We start from the raw sequence: 20,699 nt of genomic DNA, 5'->3' as shown, positions 1-20,699 counted from the left end.
CAGATACTTCAGGTGAGGGTAGATGTGGAACAAGTCTCAGAAAATGAAGTGAACTCCATCAGAAGTCTGCACAAAGAAATCACTAACTTTACCTCACTCCCAGACTTCATTTCATAAGGATGATATGTTTGAAATAAAGTCAGGCTCAGTTATCTGAGGACCCCTAGAATCCCCCATCTGTTGATCTGTTTCCAGAGTTTGCATCCTAAAGAAAAGCCCTCCTCCTGGCTTATTCCTTAGTGCCATTTCACCTTGGGAGAAGCCGAGCCTTAGAACCTCTCGCCTTAGAGCATCAAAGAAGGATAGAGGAGAGAATACCTGCCTGGAAACTGAACAGTGACCTATGCGTTAGCTAAATGAGCTCATAAAATACCGTATCATAAATTCTCAGTGGAAGGGGTGGAATGTAAAAGTGAGAAAAATCTCTTCAAAAATAGAACATAAAGAGAAGGGAAATGATTTTTTTAAATTCAAGATTGTCCCAAGGTTCAACATCCAAAGCAGGCATTTTATAAAGACAATAGAGAAGGCCAAAGTGAAAGAATCAAAGGACTAGTATGGGAATAAATTTCGGAATTAAAAGATACGAGTTTTCATACCAAAAGGGACGATCATATACATAAAAATACACACCAAGGCACATGACCTTGACATTTTAAAATTGATTTGGAAAGAGATTCTAACAGCTTCGAAAAAGAAAACATAGGTTCCATATAAAGAAGTGGAAATGAGACGAGCATCAAACTTCTCAAAAGTAATAAACGAAGTTAGAAACCAAAGGAATAATACCTTAGAATTCTGGAAGAAAATTATTTCACTAAAACAGGGGAGTTTAAGTTGAAAAAAAAAAACAAACATGGGATTAAGGAAATGGTTGGGGACAACACAGGAAACAGTAAACGAATTCTCACTGTGACAGTGGTACAGAAGGCCTAGAACCCATTCAGATTGAACCCCACAAGGAAAAAGCCAAATTGATAGGATATGTTATGTGATTGACTGTACTTAGAGGAGATATTCAGTTCTATTTGCAACTATAAGGACAAAGTAGTGATTGTCACATAGAAACTCAAACAACACAAAAACAAAGCAGTTATTAACTCTTCAGGAAAAGCAGAAGTTTGTAATAGAAAATAAATGTAATTCCATTATACTAGCTGGCTTAGCTGTGAACAATAATTATATAACACAATCATATGTAAATGCTAAATATCGATTTAATTGAATATTGATTTAATCACCATGACCATTATTTATGTGACATATGAACGCTGAACGTTAATATAGGGCTAAAACTTTTCAGAGGATAGGATGAGAGGATATGTATGGGTAGGAGGGTTTTGTAATGAGATAAATCCACAATTGATCTTAGTATATAGTATAAGAATAAATCTCAGAACTGAAAGGTATGAGATTATAATTGATGTTAAGAAGGAAATCAATAGATAATTTCTGGAACTTAAAATGATATGGTAATATAAAGCATGTTACTAGGAAATAAGGATATTGATCCTGGAATAAATGGCTAAAGGAGTTGAAAACAGTAGCCTTTAGAAATTGGGGATCTGGAGTGGGTGGGATAGGGAACTGCTGACTTTTCTTATAAGCCTCATGAAACTTTTCTTACAAGCCCTTTAAAACATAGATATTGTTATTTTGATTAAATCAGAATTTATATTGTCCTTCACCTCAAAAAAGTAAGTAAAAAGAAAAAGGGCCGGGCGCGGTGGCTCACACCTATAATCCCAGCACTTTGGGAGGCCGAGGCGAGTGGATCACTAGGTCAAGAGTTCGAGACCATCCTGGTCAACATGGTGAAACCCCGTCTCTACTAAAAATACAATAATTTGTTGGGCATGGTGGCGCAGCCTGTAGTCCCAGCTACTCGGGAGGCTGAGGTAGGAGAATTGCTTGAACCCAGGAGGCGGAGGTCGCGGTGAGCCGAGATCGCGCCATTGCACTCCAGCCTGGGTATTAAGAGCGAAACTCCGTCTCAAAAAAAAAAAGAAAAAGAAAAAGAAAAAATATATTTGGCAAATACCGACTAAAGAAAAGCTGGTGAATAGCGTTAATATAGACAAAATAGAATTCCAGGACAAAAAAATATTAAAGGTAGATACAAAAGTTTATTTCATAGTAATAAAAGGGTCAAATGTGCCAGGAAAGATAAAATTGTGAGCTTATATGTATATCCTCAAACTTACATTCAGGAAAAATTACAGGAATGTATAGGTAAATTCAACAATACATTTCAGAAATGTGAAAGATCAGGAAATAGAGAAAGTATCTGAATAATGTAACTAAAAGGTTGACTTACAATATTATGAGAATTTTGCATTTTTAAAAGAACACAGAACATTTGATAAATTTGTTGGTTTCAGAGAACTGATGTTCAAACAGACCAGCTTCACTGACCATACTCTAGCTAAATTAGAACTCAACAATAAAAATATGGAATAATGAAATAAAAGAAAAATCTGTTTATAACAGATTGAATGATGTTCTCCCAAAATTCATGTCCATGGGACTTCAGAATGTGAGCTTATTTAGAAATAGGGTCTTTGTAGATATCATTAGATAAGGATCTCAAGATTAAATCATTTGGATTTAAGATGAGCCCTAAATCTAGTAACTATTGTCCTTATAAAAAGAGGAGAGAAGACCATTGAGGACAGAGGCAGAAATTGAAGTTATGCTGCCACAAGCCAGAGAATGCCAGGAGCCATTAGAAGCTGGGAGAGACAAGGAAGAATTCCCACCTGAAGCCTTCTCAGGGAGTGTGGCCCAGCCGACACCGTGATTACAGACTTTTAGCCTGTAGCTGTCAAAGATTATATTTCTTTGGTCTAAGCTGCCCAGTATATAGTAATTTGTTATGACAGCCCTAGGAAACTAATACACCATTCATCTATTTGAAAATTTTAAAATGTAATTTTAAATAACTCAGAAGTTAAAGAGATAAATCATAATGGAGATTGCAGTGTATTTAGAACTGAAGGATAACAAAATTTTAATTATCAAAATTTTTGGAAGAGAGCCAAAGTGGTATTTAGGGGTCAAGTTACACACTTAAATACGTATATTAAAAATAAGAAAAATCCCATCAAAATCCCAGCAGGTTATTTTTTTTATCAGAAACCAACAAGCTTATTCTAAAATTGATAAGGAAATACAGAATGCCAAGAATAGCCAAGGCAATCTTAAAAAGAACAAATCTAAAGGATTTGCACTGTGAGGTATCAAAACTTATTATAAAGCTGTAGTAATTAAGACAGTGTGATATTGGCACAAGGATGAACAAACTGACCATAAAGCAAAATATTCCACAAACAAATTCACATATATATGGATACCTGATTTGTGTTCAAGGTACTACTTAATATGATGGGGTAAGAATTGTTTTGGGAGTAAAATGTGCAGGATAAGTTAGATATTCATACTGAAAAAAAAAATTGACTCCCTCACATTATAAAAATCTATTCAAAATGGATTGTAGATCTAAATATAAAAGGGCGTAGATAGATGAATGATTGATAGATCTATCAGAAAATGGAGGAGTATTAATCTGGTGATAGGAAAAGACTTATTAAACTGGATTTCCCCTGCGCCCCCCCGCCGAAAGAAGAACCCACAAAGGAAAATATTGACAAATATGGCACATTAAAATGAGAAATTCAAGAGTCTCTCTGAACCTATTCTGGTTTGGGGAGCTACCTAATAATTAAAAATATATCAAATAAATGTTTAAAAATATTTATAAACAATACCAAATTAGATAGTAAAATGCAAGCCACAGAGCGAGGGAAATATTTGTGATACATGTATCCCACAAAAGACATATCCAGAATATAAAAAAGAATGCCTACAAATCAATATGAAAAAGGTATTCAGACCAATAGAAAAATGGGCAAAAGACTTGAATAGATACTTTACAAAAGAGAATATCTAACAGCCAATTAACATGTGCAAAATATTTCACTTCATTAATCATCAGGGAAATGTAAATTAAAACCACAGTAAGATAGCTCCATATACCTACTATTAGGATGGTTGAAATGAAAAAGACAATACCGTATTGGTAAGAATGTAGTAGAACAGGCAGAACTGATTCACTGCTGGTGAGAGTGTGGATTGGTCTAATAACTTTGGAAAGCGGTTTGGCATTATCTACTAAGGTCCACAAAAGCAGAACCTATGACATAGCTGTTCTGTTCCTAACTCTATACTCCACAGAAAGGGTGCATGCAACCACCAAGAGAAACATACGCAAATATTCTTCACAACAGTATTTGTAATAGCTCCAAAGTGGAAACTACCCAAATGCCAAGTATTTATCCAGTAGAATGGATAAATTGTGGCATACTAACATTATTGAATATTAATTAGCAAGAGAGAATGAGTGAAGGCAAATATATGTAACAGCACTTTAACGAATCTTGCAAACAACTTGAGAGAAGAAAGCAAGACACAGAAAAGTATGTGGTATATTATTCCATTTATAAAAAGTTCAAGAATATTCAATACTGATTTGCTGTATTTAAAATCAGGTGTTACCCTCAGCATAGGGGAGATGGAAGGACGAATGAGAGGAGCATGTAGGTTTCTGGCCAGATTTTATTTCTTAACCTGGGTAAGGTTATATACACTTGCGTTTTTTAATTCTCAGAGCTCTATATGTGCACATTTCCCCCCATATTTTCCACTGTGCAGTTAAAAAGATCTTTTAAAAACAATATGGTACTTAGAAATGAATCTAAAAGGGTGTGTAAGATAAACAATATGGTACTTACAAATGAACCTAAAAGGGCATGCAAAACTATATTAAGAGAAAATTATAAAACTACATTGAAATATATTAAGGAAGACCTAAATAGTTGTAAAATTATACAATTGTAATAATAAAGATGTCACCAAATTAATTTCTAAATTAAATGCATTGTTACTCAGAATTTCAGTGGAATGTTTCATGGAACTTACAGGCTGATTCTAAAATATTTATGAAAAATCAGTGAAAGTATATTTAAGGAATAAGGTAAGGGATCTTGCCATACCAGACATCAAGACTTATTACATGTGCAGCTTATTTAAGACATCATTTGCAAATGAATAAACAGAAAGAAAAATGAAACAGAATGGTGACCCAGAAACACATCTATGAATGTGGAAGCTTAACATATACAGAGATGGCATAACAATCTGGAGAAAAGATGAAGAGGAACTACTCAATAGGGTTTAAACCAATGAATATATATCTGGAAAAAGTGAAATCAGATAAATCACTGCTGTACACTAAACAAAAATATATAGTGTTCCAGGCATATTAAAAGTAAATAAGATAACCAAATTTTTAGAATTTAGATGGTCTGTCCTTATGACCATGTGATGATTAAAGATTTCTTAAACAGGATACACAAAGCACCAACCCTAAAGGAAAAATATAGTAAATGTGCCATTATTAAAATGAAAATTTTTTGCATAAGCAACATCAAACAATTAAAAGACAAGAAACAGACTGGGAGAAGATATTGATGAAGCATGCCACCTGCAAAAACATTTTACAGGAATGTTCGTGGCAGTGCTTTTCAAAATAGGAAATAGCCTTAAGTTGATCAATGTATTCATATATATTAAAACAATAGAATAATACATAACATTGAGAATCAAAGACACATATATTAATTGACTAAATCTGAAAATCATAATATTGAGTGAAAAAAAGCATGTTGTGTAAAGATACAGGCAGTATTGTATCCTTTACATAAGGTTTAAAGACTTGCAAAAGAATGCTGTATGTTGTTGATTAATATATGCAATGTAGTAAAGAATTACAAAATAACCTTGATATTGATAAACTCTAAATTTGGTATAAAGGTTGCTACTGAAGGGCCGGGCGTGGTGGCTCACGCCTGTAATTCCAGCACTTGGGGAGGCCGAGGCGGGTGGATCACAAGGTCAGGAGTTCTATACCAGCCTGACCAACGTGGTGAAACCCCGTCTCTACTAAAAAGACAAAAATTAGCTAGGCATGGTGGCGTGTGCCTGTAATCCTAGCTGCTTGAGGCTGAGGCAGGAGAATCTCTTGAACTCAGGAGGTGGAGTTTGCAGTGAGGGGAGGTCATGCCACTGCACTCCAGCCTGGGCAACAGGAGAAGAAAAGGTTGCTACTGAAAAGTGAGAATGGCATCACTGGGAACACCTTACACAAAGAACATTATATTTGTAATATTTTGTTTCTTAAGCTCTATGGTAAATACTTTGGTGTTCATTATGTTGCCTATACTTTAGGTATGCCTGAAATAGTTTAGTGATCTAAAAATTTCAGAAGACATTTAGATAAAAGAGATTAGGAGGATTGAAGTAATAGAAATAAGAAAAATGTATAGATTTAAAAGTTGTAGCAAGAGATGACTGGTTCTTTGCATTTTTAGCAATCTCTATTGCTTTTCTGATTTCTTTGTTGAAAAATATACTTACAGATAAAAAATGTAAGATGATCAAGAAAAACAAAGCAAAGAGAAATAGTATTAGACAAGCTTAAAAGGCTATAACTACATGGGATTTTAAAAAATCATATGAGAATGCTGTGTATAAAATCTAGATGATAGGCCAAGTGCAGTGGCTCACGCCTATAATCCCCGCACTTTGGGAGGCTGAGGCGGGTGGATCACCTGAGGTTGGGAGTTCAAGATCAGCCTGACCAACATAGAGAAACCCCATCTCTACTAAAAATACAAAATTAGCCAGGCGTGGTGGCACATGCCTGTAATCCCAGCTACTTGGGAGGCTGAGGCAGAAGAATCGCTTGAACCCAAGAGGCTGAGGTTGCAGGAAGTGGAGATTGCGCCATTGCACTCCAGCCTGGGCAACAAGAGTGAAACTTCATCTAAAAAAAAATTAGATGATAAAAATGCTTTTCTTGGATTATATGAAATATAAAAATTGACTCCATAAATGGTAAAAACTTTGAATAGGCCAAAGAACTTGAAAGCATTGTTCAGATCTTTTTTCCTTTGAAAAAGCATATCTGATCTTTCCTTTTTTTTTTTAATTTGCTGTTGCATCAAACCATCAAGGAACAAATTTTATTTAGAATGTTACTTTATTTTATTTTATTTTATTTCATTTCATTTCATTTTTTTGAGACGGAGTCTCGCTTTGTCACCCAGGCTAGAGTGCTGTGGCACAATCTCAGCTCACTGCAACCTCTGCCTCCTGGGTTCAAGCAATTCTCCTTCCTCAGCCTCCTGAGTAGCTAGGACTACAGGCATGCACCACCACGCTGGCTAACAGAGACGTTCACCATGTTGAACAGGCTTGTCTTGAACTCCTGACCTCAAGTGATCCACCTGCCTCAGCCTCCTGAAGTGCTGGGATTACGGGCATGGGCCACTGCGCCCAGCCTTAGAATGTTATTTTATTTAAACTCTTGTTGTACGCAGTAAAATACGAAAAATTTTTCAATTCATGTCACAGTTTTTACACGGTGGAGCCTAAGACCTAATATATAAATGGATGGAGGGTTTTGCTTGTAGTTTTGGGGGAGGATTACTTGTCTATTGTGTTTATTATCTTTCCTTCTCTGAGATCAGATGATGTTGTTATTCCAGATGCCTCAGTTCAAGTGCTAATCACTGGGGATGAGAACCTCTCAGACAAAAAACCGAAAGAGAGCCACAGTACGAGTGCTGTGACTGAGGCTGCCCAGGCTAAAGAAAAAGAACCCTTGCAGAAAGATACTGCAGGTAGCTAAACTGGATTGTCTGCATATTATTTTCTTCTCGTCTTCTAAAATGAGGCTATTCCCTTAAGAACAGAAACAGAAATATGTTCTCTATTTTTTTCTTGCTGTCTTCAGCTCTCTTCTATCTCACTTATATATGAAATAGTTAAGGTATTTTTAGCTACATTTTTTTATATACTTTGGCAGGTAAAATTGACATATTTAAAGCTCTTTGAGCTATTTCTGGAGATCTTTTGGATATAGTAAACAAATTAATCTCATTACCAGAAATTCATTTAATGGTCCATTTAACCTCTGCCGATAAAAATCTCTCAATTCTGAGATCCAGACCCTCTAATACCATTTTTGTATATAATCCTTTATTCTTTAGGAATTCAGCTTGTTTACTTCCTACCTATCAGTTACTTTACTTCAGAGGGATTATGCTCATTTAAATGCCCCTAATAGTGTATTTAAGTTAGGATTGGTTTTGACTCTGAGAGGAAAACAAAAGCGAAATAACATTGGCTTAAAGAAGACAGAAACTATTTCTCTTTTTTGTAAAAATCCAGAGGTTAGCATCCAGAGTTGACGTGGTACTCCAGAGTTTCAGAACAAAGCTGTTGCTCTCTTGTTACTCTAACATTTTTGGCCTCCATTCTTAAACTGTATCCATCAGCCCGTATTGCAACCAGCAGGAAGAAAGGAAAAGAAAAAGCACATTTCTTCCTTTAAGGATACTTCTGAGAAGCCATATGTATCATTCCTTTGCATTCTATTGGCCAGACTTAGGCACATGGTCACATGTGCCAGGGAAGCTGGGAAATTGAGTCTTTATTCTAGCAACAATGTGCCCGGCTAAAGTTAGTGTTCTGTTTTGAGGAAAAGGAAGGTGGATATTAGAGGACAGATAGTATTTACAGTTTCTGCCCCAATTGTAAACTAAAACATTTTAGAACATAATTAGCTGCTTCTCTTCTTTAGGTATTACTTGTTTAAAAAGGTTAAGGTGGGGGGTGCATTACTTGAGGTTAGAAGTTCGAGACCAGCCTGACCAACATGGTGAAACCCCATCTCTACTAAAAATACAAAAATTAGCCAGGTATGGTGCTGCACGCCTGCAATCCCAGCTACTGGCATGGCTGAGGAAGGAGAATTGCCCAGCCTGGGCAACAGGGTAAGACTTCATCTCAAAAAAAAAAAGAAAAAAAAAAAAAAGAAGCAGCAGCAAGCTGAATTCCTTAAGTATAAAGGGCTTTATAGAACAACAGGATTAGATAATCATCATCATCTCAGGGCACTTTGTTAAGAGTAAAGGTCAAATAAGTTGAAACAGTTGTTTACTTCTGATAATGGAAATTAATTTTATACATAACATTTGCACAATTCTCCCCAAGTATATCAAAGTACACTGAAAATATGATTTACTGCTTTTTATTTAAGTGTTTCATACCTAGAACTGCAGACTTTTTAAAATTAAACATGTAAAAATTCAAATAATGCAGAAGAATTTAATATGAAAAGGTCTCTGTTATCTCTGAACCTTCTAGTTCCACTTTCTGACAACCAATATTAAACAAGTTTTCTCATAGAAAAATTCCTGCCAAGTAGAGTAAAACTACTTGTTCAAAGCAAGATTTTATGAATCTACAAATATTTTGTATTAAAATGATTTACTTTACCATAATTTAAAAAATATTTAGGTTATTTCCAATTGTTTATTCTTCCAAAGCATGCTGCAGTGAACATTTGTTTGTGCGTGTATGTATAATTTTATTTTATTTTACTTTTCTGGGTACAACTTTATCTGTGTACCTGTAATTCCCTTAAGTGGAAGTCTGGGTGAAAAGAGAACATTTATTTCAACATTAGTTAGATATTGTCCAATTGCCCCACATCTTAAAAACGTTGCAACAAATTTGCACTTCTAACAATAGTCTTATAAGAGTACATGAATGTTTCCCCATGTACTCAACAATACTAAGGACAATCACATCTTTTCATCTGGGCTATTTTGACAGGTAAAACAAAATTTGTGTCTTAGTACATTCTTTATTAAGAGTTGAGTATTTCTTCATATCTTTAATGGCCATTTGCATTTCTTTTACTATAAACTTTCTGTTCAGGTCCTTTGACTGTTTTCCTTTTAGGTTGTCATTGATTTGTAAAAAGCTCTTTGTATAGTAAGAAAAAATCAGCCCCTTTTCTCAGTTTCTTGATTTCTTAAAATTGTTTTCCCATTTTCCATTTATAAATTGACTCTGCGTTATATTTTCTACCGTAAAGATACTTTAATTTTAATATATATACATTTATCAAATCCTTGGCTTTATGACTCCAAGATTTTGTCAGACCTTGAAAGCCTGCTCCCGCTTAATTTTATTAGAAAAATCAGATGACCATGACTTCATACAGAACTTTTATGATCTCTCTTTTTTATACTTGGATTTTGGTGACAAGAGTAAAGTAGGGCTACAACTTAAAATTGTCACCATACTCCAAATGGCTAGCAAAGCATCTTGGCATTATTTGTTGAATAATCCTTCTTTATCTTTTAGTAAGAGTGTAGCCCACTGGAGGCCTACTTTATATGGAAGTTTCCTTGAAGATTTTTCATTATGGGTGGGCCATAAGTTTCATGTTTTGTCCCTGACTTAATGGTCCCATTTGTATGAAAGTCCAGAACAGGGAAATATACCGAGACAAAAAGTGGATCAGCATTTGCTTAAGTCTCAGGGTTTCTTTTCCGAAGTGATGAAAATATTCTAAAATTGATTATGGTGATGGTTGATTGCACTTAGCTATGAAAATAGTAAAAATCATTGAATTACATATTTTAATTTAGTTTTATGTTGTTTGAGATGGAGTCTTGCTGTGTCCCCCAGGCTGAAGTACAGTGGCACGATCTTGGTTCACTGCAACCTTCACCTCCTGGGTTCAGGAGATTCTCGTGCTTCAGTCTCCAGAGTAGCTATTTTTTGTATTTTTAGTAGAGAAAGGGTTTCACCATGTTGACCATGCTGGTCTTGAACTCCTGACCTCAAGTGATCTGGCCACCCCGGCCTCACAAAGTGCTGGGATTATAGACATGAGCCACTAAGCCCAGCCTGAATTACATGTTTTAAATGGGTAAATTATATCTGAATAAAGATGTAGGAAAGAAATGTTCTATGGTCATTTGGAAAGGTTTTTTTTTTTTTTAAATTTTTTGAAAAGTTTTTTTTTTTTTTAAGTTTTTTAAACCACATAGGCTTACACACTTACACACACACACACAGCCCAACCTCATTACTTGTATTATTCCCAGGCGTTTTTAAACTTCACTTACAAAAAAATTTTCATCTCTATGATCTGTCATAAGCTAATTATGTGTGTTCAAGCTCCCCACCATTATTTTGTACTTGTCCATTTCTCTTTGAAGGTTTCCTAGGGATGTCTGCTTTATTTTTTTCTCCCTATGAGCAAATCCCACCTTCTGGCCCCCCACCCTTTAAGCACCTTTTGCCTCACAATCTATCTGAAGAGTTGTTGTTTTCATATAATTCCATACCTTCATTCTTTTTTAAGGCAACATAAATTTCCTTATTGATTGAGCTCCTGGTTTTCATTTTATGAATTTTTTTATGCTAAGTTATTTGATGTTTAAAGATTTATGCAAAATACCCTCACTGTGAATTGCAAATCAGTACAAAAATATCCCTCTTCAATTCCTGCAAAACTTTTGGTGAGTTTAACCTCATCTATATTAATGTCCCCAAATTTCTTTTTGATATATCTCTAAGTTTCCTTTTTGCTTTCCACTTTCCTCAGTCATTTTACTTTTGATATGTTTGTTATATAGCATGGAACTGAGTTTGTTTTTTAATATAATCCAAGAAGTTTTTTTTTTTTAAATATAGATGAATTTAGTTTACTTATATATAGCCATGTATGCTTTGCCGTCTTTAATTTTATGGCATTTTTTTCCTTTTGTTAAAAATTTACTGTTTTCTTTTTTCCTCCCTTTACCTCCATGTTTACCTCTACTGTTTTTCTAAATATTTTGGATGTTACGGTTTAACTCTTTCAGAGGTAAATTTTATAATTTTCAATACTATACTTTCACATGTATTTTTTGATTTTACAACGTTAAAGCTGAAGTTTGCTCATTTATACCTCCTTTAACCACCCTGTCCTCCGCCTGTCCTCCAGTCTTTTAGCATTTTCTACTTGCTTTTTCTGTATGGATGCCTGCATAATTCTTTTTTTTTTTTTAAGTTCAGTACTATCACAAACATAACTTTCAGTTTCCTAAGACTTAGACCCTTTTAAATTGCAGGTTCAAGCCAGGTATGGTAGCACACGCCTACAGTCCCAGCTACTCTAGAGGCTGAGGTGGGAGGATTACTTGAGCCCAGGAGTTTGAGGCTGCAGTTAGCTACAATCACACCACTGCACCCTAGCCTGGGCAACAAAATGAGACTCCATGTCTAAAAGTACATACATAAATACATAAATTTGTCAGTTCCATTCTTCCTTATATCTTTATTTTTCTATTATCTTCTTTAGAGACAACAAAAGATATCATTGTGTTAAATTTTCACTGTCAGTCCTCAAATTCGATAATTTTTTTCTAATTGCTTTCATCTCTTTCTTCTAATTGGTACTTTTTAAAAATTTCATTTTGTTCTATCCCCTAAATCTCCTTTTTCATTTCATTATTCTATCAATTTTTGTTTCATACACTTCATGTCTTCTAAAATTATTCAAAGTGTAAAACATTTAGAAAAAATTTTCTTGTCTTCTAGAGTATGCTTTTACAGATTATATTTCCATCTTTCTTTTGCAAGCTGTGTCTCCCACACGACCCCCTGCAGAGTTGCAACGTTCTATTTCTTCATCTTATGTATTATTTTTGTATGTGTGGCAAAAAGTATGACATTAAGTTAGCCATCTTAGCCATTTTAAGTGTATAGTTCAGTAGTGTTAAGTATATTCACATTGTTGTGCAATAATCTCTAACTCTTTCACCTTGTAACACTGAAATTTATACCTACTAAATACTAATTCTCTGTCCACCCTCTCACAAACCTTGGCAATCACTATTCTACTTTATGTTCCTATGATTTCAACTACTTTAGATATTTCAAATGCAAGGAACTATATGGTATTTATCTTTTTGTGACTGACATAATTTTGCTTGCTATGATGTTTCTGAGGTTCATCTACCTTGTAGTATGTGATACGATTTCCTTCTTTCTTAGGACTGCACAATATACTATTGTATGTATGTAACATATTTTCTTTATTGACAAATAATTCCCATTTTCTTAATATAATCATCTGTTGACTGACATCTGGGTTGCTTCCATCTTTTGACTATTATAAATAATGTTGCAATAAACATGTGTATACAGGGATCTTTTTGAAGTCCTTCTTTGAATTCTTTAGGTTACATGCCCAGCAGTGAGATTGCTGGATCATGTATTAATTCTTTTTTATTTTTCTGAGGAACCTCCATACTATTTTCCACAATAGCTACACCATTTTGCATTACTACCAACAGTGAACAAGGGTTTCAATTTCCTTGCATCCTCATGAACATTTGCTATTTTCTGTTCTTTTGATAGTGGCCATCCTAATAGGAGTGAGTGATATCTCACTGTGGTTTTGATTTGCATCTCCCTTATAATTAGAGAGATTGGGCATCTTTTTATATTCTTGATATGCCATTTGTATGTCTTCTATTGTCTATTCAAATCCTTTGCTCATTTTAAAATAAGTTATGTCTTTTATTAAATAAGTTGTTTGGGTTTTTGTTACTGAGTTTCATAAGTTCTTTACGTATTCTGAATACTAACCCTTTATCAGATCTATGATTTGCAAATCTTTTTTCCCATTCCGTAGAATGTCTATTCACACTCTTAACTGTTTACTTTGGAATGCATAATGAAGTTTCATTGGTCTATTTTTGCTTTTGTTGCCTGTGTTTTTGGTATCACATCTGAGAAATTATTGCCAAGTTCAATGTCCTGAAGCTTTTCCCTTATGTTTTCTTCTGGGAGTTTTATGGTTTTAAGGTCTTACATGTATGTCACTAACCCTTTTTAACTTTTGTACATGGTGTAAAAGAAAGGGTCCAACTTTATTCTTTTAAATGTGGATACCCAGTTTTCCCAACACCATTTGTTAAAGAAACTATCCTTTCCCCATTGTGTAGTCTTGGTACTATTGTCAAAAAATCATTTTTTTTTTTAAATTTATTTTTTTGAGACAGACTCTCGCACTGTTGCCTGGGCTGGAGTGCAATGGAGTGATCTCAACTCACTGCAACCTCCGCCTCCCGGGTTCAAGTGACTCTCCTGCCTCAGCCTCCCTCCTTACAGGTAGTAGGGATTACAGGTGCCCACCACCACACCTGGCTAATTTTTTGTATTTTTAGTAAAGACAGGGTTTCACTATATTGGCCAGGCTGGTCTCAAACTCCTGACCTTGTGATCCACCCGCCTCGGCCTCCCAAAGTGCTGGGATTACAGGCATAAGCCACTGTGCCTGGCCTTGCTTTATACATTCTTGATGTAAGCAGTTGAACCTGGATTATTTAAATCTATCCAGTATGGGTAGATTAGCTCCTTGACTCATTTTTCTCCTTATCTAGGCTGTTCCATCTTCCACTAAGAGGTAAAGCTTAACAGCCAGGTAGTAATGTCTTGTGTTCTATATGCTTTTATGTCTAAGGGGGCCATAGACAAACATAAATAAATTTAATTTTACTGTAATTTTTTTAAAGTTTGTATTGATGCTCTCATTGTCTTTGCCACAGTCTTCTGGAATGCATTTAAGGTTGTCTCTGTTTGGGGATTGAGACAAGATGCTTCACTTCTAATACTATGAGCCTTAGGTATTTATTTATAATCCTGTTTCTAAGTTGGCCTTCCGAAGTGCTAGGATTATAGGTGTGAGCCATCGTGCCTAGCCTTCAGCTTGCTTATTTTCTACTATTCTCTCTATATTTTACTTCAGTCCCAGGTTGGAAGGACTATTCATTGAAAATACTGATATTAGAAAATAAACATTTTAGAGCAATGTTATCTATTTTCTTATTGTTTTACTTACTGCTTTAATGAATTTTAGATAGCCCTGCAAATTTTTGCTTTATTTATCCTGTTGCCAAGGTATTCTTTCTGAAATACAGCTGTAATTATGTTACTCCCCTGCTCAAAATGGTATACTGGCTCTTCATTTCTTTTAAGGATAAAATTTAAAGTTCTTGGTCTAATGCTCCAGGCCCTGTAGAATTTGTTCCCAAATAACCTTTGCTGCCTTACTTACTTCTGCTTTATAAATTGTAGAAGTCACACATACTGAATATTTACATTCTCCCTAATTGCCTCAGTGCTTTCCTGCTTTTATGCTTTTGCTCATGCTATTTGATGAAGCAGGGGAAAGGCCAGCATGACTGAAGTATAGTTACTGGAAGAGTGGTACAAAACAAGGAAGAAAAGTTATATATACTTGTGCTTCCTGTTAAGGAGTTTGGGTTTTGTTCTCAGTGTAAGAGAAGGCCATTGAAAGTTGCTACATAGAAAATGACAAGTCCAGTTTACATTTTAAAAAGATGACTTTGACCACTATTTGAAGAATAGATTGGAAAAGCACAAGATGGGACAGAAGACCTATTAGAGACATGCAGTATTATGATAGGAAATAGATAGAGACATGCAGTATTATGATAGGAAATAGAGGTAGACAGATGTGTGATTGATTGGTGAAGGATTAATGGCAGAAATAGGAAGAGGAGGGAGTTGGAACTATTAAGAATAACTCCCAGATTTTGGCTTGGGCAGTAGGATGATGTGCCATTTACAGAGATGTGAAAGACTAGGGGAGGTAGAGTTGTCGAGGATGCTAGAATAGAGTTCAGTTAGATAGCTGTGGCATCAGAGTGGATATATCATGTATATAGTTGGAACTCAAAAGAGAAATCATAGCTTGAAATATAAATTTGAAAATAGATAACAGCATGAAAATGGTACTAAAAGCCACAGGGAGAGATGAGATTACCTAGAAAGAGAATATAGAATGAGAACATTTCCTGGAATTGGCCATACATGGAGGTTGTTGATCATGTTAGCAAAAGCAGTTTTAGTCCAGGAGTATGGCTGTACTCTGCAGTAATTTGAATAGTGAATTGGGGTAGGAAGAGAAGTAAAGGAGAAGAAAATAGTTTCCACTTTAGAAGCTTGGCTATGAAGAGGAGCAGAGAAATGGGCCAGTACCTGGAGGAAGATGTGAGGATTTTCTAAACATACATGCTAAATGATGTTTTCAAGCCACTGGAAATGATCCAGTAGAGAGGGAGCACCTGAAAGATAGAAGAGAGAGATGATAAGGAAAGGAAGCAAGGTCTTGAAAGGAAGATGAGTTGGGCTCCAGAGCAGCAGTGGAGGAACTTGCCTTTAAAAGAATGGGAGAGGTAGTGCTGTCTCTGTATCCGGAAGGGTTGTGGGAGCAGCTGGATTGGCATAGGTAGCAGCTGCCTCAGGACATCCACAGAAAGTGATCCCTCAGCCCAGAATGTTCTTATTCTGCCTGTTTGTTTGTTTAGCTCTCATTTTTACTTCACATCTTATCTTCCTCAGAGAAGTCTTCTCTAGCTGCCATTTCCTGGTTAAATTTGTCTTTTATCACCTTGTTTTTGTTCTTTGTAGCCCCTAATTTAGAATTATATATTTGTTTATATTTATTTGTTCGGTGGAAAAGCTGCAATCTCAAGAACCTATAGAAGCTAAATGAAATCTCCCAATTTTTAAATGTTGCTAGTTAATTCTAAAATTGTATAGTTGTTTTTTTTTTTTTTTTGTACTTTAAGTATAAAAGCAGGTCCTGTGTATCCCACTCCACTTTAGGGAAATCCATAGGGATTCCTAGAGTATTTTGTGAAAACTCTGCTTGCCAGTAATCTATAGTGTGCGTGAAAAGGATTTCATCATTGCATATATGTATCTTTGTTTCTACCCATGATGTAGAACTCTAAAACAGTGTTTTGATATCATATTAGAGATTACAGTTAGGGTTTATGTTTGTGTCTCAGCATATTCCTACTGCTGTAACAAAATTCTGCAGATTTAAGATTAAGGCACTGGCAGATTGGGTGAGACCCCAGTCTCTGCTTCCAAAATGGTGTCTTGTGGCTGTGTCCTTGCCTAGTGGAAAGCAGGGAAAGGCCAAACAAGATCCTTCTGGCCCTTTTATACGGGCACTAATCCCATTCATGAAGGTGGAGCCTTTATGACCTAATCACCTCATACCTAATACTGTTATGTTTCAACATGAATTTTAGAGGGACACAAACTTTGAAACCATAGAAAATCGTAAGATATTACATCTAAAAAGGCCTTTTTTTAAAATATAAAGTAATGGTTGTCAAAAAGTGAAGATGGAAAGAGGTAAATTTTATGTATATTTTACCACAATAAAAAAAATTTTGGAAAAAGTGAAAGATGGTCCACAGAAAAGGAATTTCAGAAGGCTCTAAAACATGTAAAAAGGGTTTTTAAAAATTTATCCATTTAATTACTGATTATGAAAATGAAGTGTCATGTTTCTTAGCTGAATATGGGGTTACTAATATCTATCTCTCAGTTTTAATTGCATGATTAATTAGAAAACCACATGTAGAGCATATATCACAACACCCCACACAGAACAAGTGGTAAATACATTATAGCAGTTGCTCTTATTATCTGGAGAACTAAAGTGCCTTCCTCGAGGTCACATACCCAGTCAGGGGCAGACCCCAGGCCAGAATTCATGTCTCTTAAACTTTTACTGTACCAGTGAGGCTGCTAAGAACCAGGCATGAATCTTTTGTGCAGGCAGTGAATTTTCTGACACTTTATATAAACTGTTCTTTCCTTTAGTCTTTCTTCTATATCTAAAGAATTGTGAACAGTATTTCTAAACAGAATGCTAATATTTTTAAGTTCTTTCAGAATCTCTTTTTCTCCTTTTCAGAGTCTGAATGTCATTCAGAATTTGAAAATACTACGCATTTTGTCTTCAGGTCGGCGAAGTTTTACATTCATCATCCCATACATCTACCAAGTGATCAAGATATGTGCCATGAATCTTTGGGAAGGAGTGTTTTCATGAGGCATTCTTGGGAAGATTTCTTTCAGCATCACCCAGACAAACATAGAGAACACATTTGTCTTCCGCTTCCTTATCAAAACATGGACAAGACTAAGACGGATTATACCAAAGTAAAGAGCCTCAGCATCAATGTGAATTTGGGAAACAAAGAAGTGATGCATACTACTGAAAGTCAAGCTACAGATTACCCAGAATATAATGTACACATTAATGATCCAAAAAGGGATCAGAAGCTCACCCCAGAGCAAACAACTCAGCACACTGTGAGTTTGAATGAACTGTGGAACAAGTACCGGGAGCGACAGAGGCAACAGAGGCAGCCCAAGTTGGGCGACAGGAAAGAACTATCCTTGGTGGAGCCACTTGATCGTTTGGCTAAGCTTCTTCAGAATCCCATCACACATTCTCTCCAGGTCTCAGAAAGTACACATGATGATGGCAGAGGGGAACGAGGTGTGAAGGAATGGAGTGGTAGACAACAGCAGAGAAACAAGCTTCAGAAAAAGAAACGGTTTCAAAGTCTAGAGAAAAGCCATAAAAACACAGGAGAGCTTAAAAAAAGCAAGGTGTTTTCTCGTCATGGAGCTGGGAGGTCTAATCAAATTAAAATTGAACAGATTAAATTTGATAAATATATTCTGAGTAAACAGCCAGGTTTTAATTATATAAGCAATACTTCTTCGGATTGTAGGCCCTCAGAGGAGAGTGAGCTGCTCACAGATACTACCACCAACATCCTTTCCAGCACCACTTCTACTGTTGAATCGGATATATTGACCCAAACAGATAGAGAGGTGGCTCTGCACGAAAGGAGTAGCTCTGTTTCCACTATTGACACTGCCCGGTTGATTCAAGCTTTTGGCCATGAAAGAGTGTGCTTGTCACCCAGACGAATTAAATTGTATAGCAGCATGACCAACCAACAGAGGAGATACCTTGAGAAGCGGAGCAAACACAGCAAGAAAGTATTGAATACATGTCATCCCGAAATGACTTCTGAGCACACCAGAAGGAGACGTATCAAGGTACGTGGCTACAAATTCCATCTGGCAGTGGGACTGCCCTTTTCGTGGATTTTTTAGATAAGCTTTGCACACAGGTGAAAAAAAAGCCATTTGCCCTTTCCTCTGTTTACCATTTCTTACCAACTGGAAAAGAGTGAGAAAGTGTAGTACAGTGCTATTGTGAGTTGTCATTCTTTTCATCAACATTCATTTATGAATTACCTTTTGAATGAAGGGCTTTGCTGCTAGATCCTTCAGAGTGTGCAGAGTTTACCCCTGAAATGGGGGAGCTTTGAGGTTGGAATGATCTCTATCCTGAACAATTTTGCTGAGTTTATGTTTATTTATTTATTTTTAATTCATTCCTCTCTGTCTTTCAAGAAATATATTTGAGGTTCTTTTAAACACACACAGACAAACACATAAATAATACAGTTTTTTTTTTAGTAATTGAAGAATTGAGGTGATTTTAAAAATTGAAGTTGGGGTGAGCTACAATATGATTTTTGAAAAATAAGTAAATAAAGAATTGTGAATAATGGAAAGACAAGTCAAAGCCAGAAGGAAGATAAATATGCCTTGTGGACGTGGTTGCTGGAAGTGAGCTACAAATTTGGCTTTATATTTTCTAGCACTTAGTGTTGCTAGAATTTTGTGATCAGTTACATTTTTTTTTTTTTTTTTTTGAGATGGAGTTTCGCTCTTGTTTCCCAGGCTGGCGTGTAATGGCACGATCTCGGCTCACTGCAACCTCCGCCTCCTGGGTTCGGGCAATTATCCTGCCTCAGCCTCCTGAGTAGCTGGGATTACAGGCACGTGCCACCATGCCCAGCTAATTTTTTGTATTTTTAGTAGAGATGGGGTTTCACCATGTTGACCAGGGTGGTCTCGATCTCTTGACCTTGTGATCCACCCGCCTCGGCCTCCCAAAGTGCTGGGATTACAGGCGTGAGCCACCGCGCCCGGCTACATTCATTTTTTATATAAAAAGAAAACAAAATTTTTAGAAACATTACAGATAAATCTTATAGGGAGACCTAAGATAAATTTCTCGTCTTCTTAACGAAGGCACCACAGTGCAACAAACAGTGTCCTCCTATAAGGGCATTCTCACATTCCTTAGTTTAGGGAGTTAATAAGGCAGCTCTCATGGGGTCAGTAATGTAGGCCATTGCTTTAACCCAAGAGGAAAATTTCAAGTATCAATAGACATGTTCTCCAAAGAGGGATGCTTGCAAAATGGTTCAGTGGAGTATGGAAAGAAAAATATTCAAGTGTATATTCATTTTTCTCAACTTTTTAAAATTTTTATTTTTGTATGTTTTGTGAGTACAGTAGTGACATACATATAAATAAATACCTATTTTGGCAATCTGTGCTAAAAAAACATTTTGTCAGTAGGATTACATGGTCTAGAGAAAGGGAGGCGTGAGATGTTCAGAAAGTTTATTATACATATTATTTCTCATAATTGAGCTTTTGGTAGTGTTTACATATATAAATAATAGAATATGATATTTTCTAAAGTAAGGCAAGAGTTGGGAATTACACAAAGTAAAGCTTTTGTCCATAGGGGAGAGAGAGAAATGGATCCAGGAGAGGGTTTGTGTGTGTGTAGTAAAATACACATGACATAAAGTTTACAGCTTTGATCATTTTCAAGTATACATTTCTGTAGCATTAAATATATTCACAGTGTTTCATAACCATCACCACTATCTAGTTCTAGGAATGTTTTATTAAGCCAGTGGAAACCCTGTACCCATTAAGAAGTGACTCCCTGATCCCTCTTGTCACCAGACTCTGGCAACCAGTAAGCCATTTTCTGACTCTGTGGATTT

General features: G+C 35.8%; 1 protein-coding gene across 12 annotated transcripts in view; it reads left to right on the top strand.

Annotated features, from left to right (window-relative positions):
- Positions 1 to 20,699, top strand: part of LOC135273162 (centrosome-associated protein ALMS1-like) — a 169,412-nt gene that overhangs the window by 69,845 nt on the left and 78,868 nt on the right. For all 12 annotated transcript variants that reach the window (XR_010340991.1, XR_010340994.1, XR_010340993.1 and 9 more), the window contains exons 7-8: positions 7,608 to 7,742; positions 17,717 to 18,879. Coding sequence is in view for 7 of the 12 variants with exons in the window: in XM_064372073.1 (XP_064228143.1) it covers positions 7,608 to 7,742; positions 17,717 to 18,879 (1,298 nt within the window). In the remaining 5 variants the exon portion in view is untranslated. The remainder of the gene's footprint in view (positions 1 to 7,607; positions 7,743 to 17,716; positions 18,880 to 20,699) is intronic.

Source organism: Aotus nancymaae, unplaced genomic scaffold (genome assembly GCF_030222135.1).
Source record: "Aotus nancymaae isolate 86718 unplaced genomic scaffold, 86718_ANA_hifiasm-v0.15.2.pri h1tg000338l, whole genome shotgun sequence".
Lineage (NCBI taxonomy): Eukaryota > Metazoa > Chordata > Mammalia > Primates > Aotidae > Aotus > Aotus nancymaae.
Note: the sequence above shows the minus strand (reverse complement) of the source record. Positions and strands in the feature narration are given on the sequence as shown.